At 44.0% G+C, this 8,328-nt stretch overlaps 1 protein-coding gene across 1 annotated transcript; it reads left to right on the top strand.

Moving 5' to 3' along the window:
• The first annotated feature begins 2,123 nt into the window (after window positions 1–2,123).
• On the top strand, window positions 2,124–6,253 carry LOC135527534 (photoreceptor ankyrin repeat protein-like). Its single transcript, XM_064956037.1, has 4 exons — window positions 2,124–2,402; window positions 2,629–2,758; window positions 3,777–3,917; window positions 5,442–6,253. Exons 1-4 carry the CDS (start codon window positions 2,124–2,126, stop codon window positions 6,251–6,253), a joined length of 1,362 nt encoding a protein of 453 aa, XP_064812109.1.
• The last annotated feature ends 2,075 nt before the right edge of the window (window positions 6,254–8,328 follow it).

Raw genomic sequence — 8,328 nt, 5'->3', positions numbered from 1 at the left:
CTTTTGGTCCTACACTTGGCACTCCGGTACCACTTGTCGTGCGGAAGCAGAAAAAACAGTCTATAACTTGGGTGATTGGAGTCTATGACAATTTTATGGGCTTTCCTCTGACACCGTCTATTATATAGAACCTGGATGGCAGGAAGCTTGGCCCCTCGCACTACCCTCTGTAGCGCCATACGGTCAGATGCTGAACAGTTGCCATACCAGGCAGTGATTCAACCGGTCAGGATGCTCTCCATGGTGCAGCTGTAGAACCTTTGAGGATCTGGGGGCCCATGCCAAATCTTTTCAGTCTCCTGAGGGGGAAAAGGTTTTGTCATTCCCCGTTCATTCCCCGACTGTCTTTGTATGTTTGGACCATGCTAGTTCGTTGGTGATGTGGACACCAAGGAACTTGAAACTCTCGACCCGCTCCACTACAGCCCTGTCGATGTTAATGGGGGCCTGTTCGGCCCGCCTTCTCCTGTAGTCCACGATCAGCTCCGTTGTCTTGTTCACATTGAGGGAGAGGTTGTTGTCCTGACACCACACTGCCAGTTCTCTGACCACCTCCCTGAACACCGACAACGTCTCATCGTTGTCGGTGATCAGGCCTACCACTGTTGTGTCGTCAGCAAACTCAATGATGGTGTTGGAGTCGTGTTTGGCCACGCAGTCATAGGTGAACAGGGAATAAAGGAGGGAACTAAGTACCCCTGAGGGACCCCAGTGTTAAGGATCAGCGTGGCAGACGTGTTTAGTTTAGGTGTTTAGTCCCAGAGTCCTTAGCTTAGTGATGAGCTTTGTGGGCACTATGGTGTTGAACGCTGAGCTGTAGTCGATGAACAGCATTCTCACATAGGTGTTAGTTTTGTCCAGGTGAGAAAGGGAAGTGTGGAGTGCGATTGAGATTGCGTCGTCTGTTGGTCTGTTGGGGCGGTATTAGAATTAGAGTGGGTCTAGGATGCAGTTGGGAGGATGCTGTTGATGTGAGGCATCTGTAACACTTTATGCATCAGTAATAGGTATATACAAAAACTCAACATCTCTGAAGCTTATCCTCTTAAGGGAAAAACAACAGGAGTAGTTTTAGTGGCCAGGATGACAGAAATGCAGGTGTGGCTGGATTTAAAGCCCAAACACGAGCGGCTGAAGTCCCACGTGTGACTCAGGTTATTCTTAATGTGATGTTGCCTGATTTAGCATTGTGTTCAGAAGGGATTTCAGATGCTGATCCAGTTATTCAACACTGAAGGCACGTTGAGCATGCTCAGCCACGACCGTTCCGTTGCCATACACAGAGATTAAAAAGGCAATCTGGGATTCAGACAACAAGAAACCGGACATCCCGACACTTTTTTGGTTAACAGCTGAGCGATGGGGCTCGAGAAATGTAACCACTCTCAAAGAGATTAGCTATCATGATCCCCGACGGAGCCTTACGTTACATTATCTTCAGTCAAACTGTCAATCATATCAGATATGTGTTGTTGATCTACAGATCCCTCTAAGAGCTCCTTGAATGGCTATGTGGGTGTGCCCATAGAGATAGATCGAGGACTCTAGTGCACAAAAGCTTGTTTTAGCATGGGCAGTGACATCGAGCACTTTCACCATTTTGAAGTAATCAACTCAATGGGACTTATTATGTGTTAAGGAAGGATCAAATAATTCCATACAGGTCATCAGGAGGGATCAGCCAATGAATTATACTCGTGAGGAAACATTCCATAACTGCAGGTGGCAGTAAATTGACAACCTTGGCTTTATACCTGTTGAAACACACTCCAGGTGGCAATATGCACTCTTTCAGGTTATTAACCAACTCATAGAGGTAGTAGAAGAAGAAAATTGACTACTTCAAAATGGTGTCTCACAGACGCCACAATGGGACAGATTCAATGCTGCGTCCTCTATCTATCTTTATGGGTGTGCCTCAACTTCAATGCTAACACAATGAACAAACTGGTCTGACCACTGGTTTAGTTCCCTAGATCTCTAGGTGTGGGTCCATGCCAGACTGTTTCAGTCTTTGACCTTTGACCTCTCTGGTTCTATTCCTCAGAGCTCCAGTTGGGATGTAGACTGAGGGTCCAGTTCCGTCTCTTCCACTCTGCTTTCGGGTCTCTCGAAGCCAACAGATGGCCACCGTGAAGAATTCTGTGTCCGAGGACCCCCTCCTAGGCAAAGGGCCTGACGAAGATGCCTCAGAGGTGTCTTTGTCAGAAAGTGAGTTGGATTCTGGGAGTGTCCTCTCAGATGACTCAGTGCTTCCAGACTACCAGCAGGAAGGTGGTTCACGGGGCACCGCCAACACGCTGTATGAGGCGTGTGCTCGGAACAACACCCTTGCACTCCGGAAGATTCTGGAGAGAGGGGTTACCAAAGAGGAGGTCATGAAGGTGGACCACAATGGTTGGGTATGGGTCTCTTGTTATTTCACATTTGGGATGCCTTTTGGTGGTGTATGATCCAGCGTGTCGTGAGGGTTACTAGTTAAAATACCAGGAGCACCATGCCCTGTATATAGACACTGAATACTTTCATTAAAGCCATGCAGAATTGGTTTTGGATTTAATTGCAGCCTTGAATCCATTGCGGTGACTTTTAAAAATATCATTCTAATTCTAATTATTCACCCAATAGACCGGTCTGATGGTGGCGTGCTATAAGGGTTTTTTGGAAATTGTGCAACATCTTCACCACTGTCCCTACCTGGACATAAATCACCAGGACAACGATGGCAACACTGCACTGATGATCGCTTCACAAGCAGGTTAACCACTCTCACCAGACCTATTACGAAATACTACACAGTAAAACAAGCCTCACTAGCAAGATTTCTAGGTTGTGTCCCAAATGGCACCACCCTTTCTAGAGTACTATACTGAACAAAAATATGAACGCAACATGTAAAGTGTTGGGCCCATGTTTCATGAGCTGAAATAAAAAATCCGAGAAATGTTCTATACACACAAAAAGCTTATTTCTCTCAAATGTTTTGCACAAATGTGTTTACATCCCTGTTAGTGAGCATTTCTCCTTTGCCAAGATAATCCATCCACCTGACGGGATGATCATTACACAGGTGCACCTTGTGGTAGGGACAATAAAAAGGTCACTCTAAAATGTGCAATTTTGTCATGCAACACAATGCCACAGATGTCTCAAGTTTTGAGGGAGCCTGCAATTGGCATGTTGACTGCAGGAATGTACACAAGAGTTGTTGCCAGAGAATTGAATATACATTTCTCTACCAACGTCGTTTTAGAGAGTTTGGCAGTACATCCTACCGGCCTCACAACCACAGACCACGTGTAACAATGTCAGCCCAGGACCTCCACTTTCGGCTTCTTCACCTGCAGAACCGTCTGAGACCAGCCACTCTGACAGCTGATGAAATGTGGGTTTGCACAACGAATTTCTGCACAAAATGTCAGAAACCGTCTCAGGGAAGCTCAGCTGCATGCTCATTGTCCTCCCCAGAGTCTTGACCTGACAGCATTGTAACCGACTTCAGTGGGCAAATACTCACATTCTGACTCAGATACTCAGATACTGACTGGTTTTCTGATCCACGTCCCTACCTTCTTTTAAAAGATATCTGTGAGCAACAGATGCATATCTGTAATCCAAGTCATGTGAAAGCCATAGATTAGGACCTGATGAATTTATTTGACTGATTTCCTTATATGAACTGAAAGTCAGTCAAATATTTGAAATTGTTACCTTTAATCTTTTCAATGGCATCTCATGATCTCCTAAACCCATTATCACCTTGTGTCCTTCTCCAGGTCACACCATTACAGTGACCTACATCCTCAACTACTACCCCGGAGCAGACACAGAGATCCGGGACTGCCGTGGCTTCACTGCACTCATCAAAGCTGCCATGCAGGGCCGAGATGATGTGGTGTCTTCCCTCATCATGGCCGGTGTGTGAGAGGCCTCCTCCACTTCAACACTACTATACACCCTACTGTATACATCAGGGAAGATTTTACAAGTGTTTAGACAACCAAACAAATAGCTCACATGTGTGTATTATCAGAGGAACCTCAGTGTTCGTAGTAAATAGGGGCAGACTGGCCATCTGGCATTTCTGGCCAATGCCAGATGGGTTGGTCCATTTTTAGCCAAGTAGGCCTGCTAACTTGGGTTTTTTGCTAAAAATTATAATTATCCTTCTAATATGGGTGCCTCAAGGGAAAAAATGAGCCGATGTGGTGGGCCTCGAGGAAAAAGATGGGCCGGTGTGTTATAGATGCTGGGAACGATTTCTGGTCCCAGTCCGCCCCTGGTAGTGACACACTACAGTTGATTGTGTCCACTGCCATCTATTAGGTCCCACTAGGTTATGTAATTCAATTACTCCAGATTCCAAAGGGCATACCTCTAAGCAGATTTGGAAAAAAGGACCAGAGAAGGAGAGAGGAGGAAGAGATAGTAGTACACATAGAATAATGGGATTACCCAATGCTTTGCTCCCCAGTCAGCAAATTTGCAATTATGGTCTTAATTAATTTCTGTTCCATTTGGGGCTTGGCATGAACATACTGATTGAAGGCCTAAGGTTATAGGAAGTTTGTAGTAATGTAGTTGGGTTGGGATGGGATGGATGTACCTGTGGTGTGTCTACCCATGTTTGAGGTCAGCTTTCCCTGGTTGATTGAATGTGTTATTGATGGCTGCCAAGTTTAAGGGATCAATTTGGGGACATCAACCTACCTTAATTCACTCTGCCATAATCTTTGATTCCTTCGTCTTGGTTGCCAGGGGATTATCCAGGGTTATTTAGCTATTTTGGCCTCTGCAGAAGATCAGTAGTATCCAACGGAGTCACAGTCTCTCAATGCCAGTTCACATTTATCAATACTCTGAAAGAGTTGAGGAAAACATGTTCAGCTAGCTGTAGCCTTCAAATCAAATCAAATGTATTTATATAGCCCTTCTTACATCAGCTGATATCTCAAAGTGCTGTACAGAAACCCACAATAAAACCCCAAACAGCAAGCAATGCAGGTGTAGAAGCACGGTGGCTAGGAAAACTCCCTAGAAAGGCCAAAACCTAGGAAGAAACCTAGAGAGGTCCCAGGCTATGAGGGGTGTCCAGTCCTCTTCTGGCTGTGCCGGGTGGAGATTAAAACAGAATATGGCCAAGATGTTCAAATGTTCATGAATGACCAGCATGGTTAAATAATAATAATCACAGTTGTCGCGGGTGCAACAGGTCAGCACCTCAGATGTAAATGTCAGTTGGCTTTTCATAGCCGATCATTGAGAGTATCTCTACCGCTCCTGCTGTCTCTAGAGAGTTGAAAACAGCAGGTCTGGGACAGGTAGCACATCCAATGAACAGGTCAGGGTTATATGCAATGTAACATCAATGAAAGTGTTTCAATGGATAAATATTGTGGCCTGAAAGCAATTGTTTTCCTTCTCTGCTATTTCTCTCCCAGGTGCAGACCTAAATGCTGTAGACTCTACGAAGCAGAAGTGTGCGCGGGACTGGGCACTAAAGACGGGCCGCTACGAGACGTTGAACCGCCTCCGCCGCCTCAACCTACGGCCTAGAGCTGAGCAGTTCGCTGAGAGCTATGTCCCCGAATGGCCAGAGCTGAAGGTGCTGGTGGCCAAGGCAATGGCCAACAAGAGCGCCAGCCAGAAGATCACCCAGCGCATCAAGTCCACCTTCGGCTTCAACTTTCCCCGAGATCCCCAGGAAAACGGGGTCTTGGACCACATGGTGCGTATCACCACCAGCATCCACAGCCCTCTAGTGGCCACCGGCTGCCGGCCCCTCTGCCCCACCAGCCCCCCTGAAGTGGGGAAGAGGCGCCTGGCCGTGCCAGAGCTGGCGAAGAAGCATTCAGAGAAGGAGCTGGGGGAGAGCTCTGTGTGCCACAGCAATGGCTCCGTATCCTCCATCATTCCCCACATCCACTCAGCCGAGACCATCGCCACGTCTTGCTGCGTGGACACAGAGCGCAGGGGCAGCATAATCTCTATAGCCTCCACCGGGGTGCGCACCTTCATCCCCAGGCACATGGCCCACAGGAACAGTGTGTTCCCCTCTGGCTGCATCCCAAAGATCCAGATAGTCAAGTCTGGAGAGCCCACGCCTAAGAAGGAGAAGAAGAAGAAGAGGCACAAGGGTCATCTGGAGCCGCCCATATGGAAGTACAAGGCAGAGAAGCAGGAGAAGAAGAAGGCAGAGAAAGAAAAAGGGAAAACCAAGAAGGAAAAGAAACAGAAGAAACAGAAGAAGTGAGGTGTCTAACAATGCCAATTTATTTTAATTCCGCCCACTTCCAATATTTTTTTGTCCTATAGTTACATTTAAAACGTTATGCCACGTTCACACTGTGAGCTTGACTTTATCTGAATTCTGAAGTACTGCTCAGTACTAGAAGGGCTGAACTCCAGATCATTTGGCCAACGCAGTAAAAGTTTTTCTTAAGGTCATATCATTCATACTGCTTTGTAAATATTTAGTTTTGTAAAAACTGTTTTAGAAACTTTCTTTGACTTTTAGGGGATGGATGAAACTATTATCCAGGGTATACCGATAATACAATGCTGTCTTTTTGTCTTGTTGGCATGGGTGTCAATGGAGAAATACGATTTTGCTGTATCTAAAACAAATGTACTACTCAGGGTTTACTGATTTACTATCACAAGGAACTTTCACCTGCCTTTGGTCTCTTTCAACAGTGAAAGAGACAGTCTTCCTAAACCATCATCCTAGATGGTAATTTCTCTTTACACATAGACCTACTGTATGTACAAGTTTATTGCGGAAAAGGATAGGCTTAGTCCCTTTCTGTAAATTCTTAGAAATTCAAGACTGACAAAAACACACGTATACTAGGCCTACACCTCAGGGATAACTTAAATCAAATCACAGTGCTAAAATGATCATTTTTGCAAATGTTTAAAGGCTTATGCAAGTGTGCAAAAATATTGTGTTTTGTTGAATGCTTACAGTGCCTTGCAAAAGTTTTGCTGCACTGAAAGTAAAGGGGCTGAATAATTTTGCACGACCAATTTTTCAGTTTTTGATTTGTTAAAAAAGTTTGAAATATCCAATAAATGTCGTTCCACTTCATGATTGTGTCCCACTTGTTGTTGATTCTTCACAAAAAAATATAGTTTTATATCTTTATGTTTGAAGCCTGAAATGTGGCAAAAGTTTGCAAAGTTCAAGGGGGCTGAAAACTTTCGCAAGGCACTGTATATAGAAACAAAGGCACTTTGGGTGGTGTTGCAGTTGGACATTTCTGCTGTCTGTATTTTTCCAAATCTGGATGCCATTTTCAAACAATAGCTATCTTACTACTGATATAATGAATTGATTTAGTTGATAAATGTGTTGGTCCTTTTATTTAGTAAATATTGTAAATAAACCATAGTGTGATGATGTGATTTTATGAAGAGATTTGATTACGTGCTGTTTACTGTGGTGCTGAATATATTTTTAAGACAACTTGGGAATCCTTGAAGGAAAACTCCAACCAAAAACTACCCTTTGGTAATTGTTTCATTAGTCCATTGTTGATATATTCCCAAAATGTTTTGCATGTCAGCAATCAAGTTTTCAAGATATGTAACTTCCAAACTACAAAATCTCAGTCTGAGATGGGGAACGAAGTCAAAGGTAATGGGAAGTTAGTTCTGGCCATACCATCATTAAGTATCTAAAAACAAATCTGATGGATGAGCCAGACATAAGCACGTGCTGGTGCAGAGTTGGCACATTTTTATTTTTGTAGGTAAAAAAACAGATTTCACTTCGCCTACGCATTACCTCAAGCCTGCCAGCAGAGAGCGACCTTGTTTCTCTTTTTACATTCCTCATTGCTTTACTTGAGACTTTCTCTTCGTCTGTAAATACGATCAGGGTAAGAGGGCCTAATTACAATAAGTGAATACAAAATACTTTGAAGATCAGACTGTAATACACAACACTAATGAGAAAATTATACATCAATCACATTGGCTCGTTGGATTCATAGTACTAAGAAGGCTTATGCAAGTGTGCAAAAATATTGTGTTTTGTTGAATGCTTACAGTGCCTTGCAAAAGTTTTGCTGCACTGAAAGTAAAGGGGCTGAATAATTTTGCACGCCCAATTTTTCAGTTTTTGAATTGTTAAAAAAGTTTGAAATATCCAATAAATGTCGTTCCACTTCATGATTGTGTCCCACTTGTTGTTGATTCTTCACAAAAAAATACAGTTTTATATCTTTATGTTTGAAGCCTGAAATGTGGCAAAAGGTCGCAAAGTTCAAGGGGGTCGAATACTTTAATACTTACAAAGTATTAACTTAAGGGGGCTAAATAATT

The sequence above is a fragment of the Oncorhynchus masou genome, chromosome 5, assembly GCF_036934945.1.
Source record: "Oncorhynchus masou masou isolate Uvic2021 chromosome 5, UVic_Omas_1.1, whole genome shotgun sequence".
NCBI classification, from domain to species: Eukaryota; Metazoa; Chordata; class Actinopteri; order Salmoniformes; family Salmonidae; genus Oncorhynchus; species Oncorhynchus masou.
The sequence above is the reverse complement of the archived record's forward strand: the minus strand, read 5'-3'. Positions and strand labels throughout refer to the sequence as shown.

Excerpts from the sequence above, each read along its gene's own strand:
- LOC135527534 (XM_064956037.1), top strand. The coding sequence starts at position 2,124 with ATGGCCACCGTGAAGAATTCTGTGTCCGAGGACCCCCTCCTAGGCAAA. Across the intron at positions 2,403-2,628 it reads AGGTGGACCACAATGGTTGG|ACCGGTCTGATGGTGGCGTG; the intron begins GTATGGGTCTCT and ends TTCACCCAATAG. Across the intron at positions 3,918-5,441 it reads GTCTTCCCTCATCATGGCCG|GTGCAGACCTAAATGCTGTA; the intron begins GTGTGTGAGAGG and ends TTTCTCTCCCAG.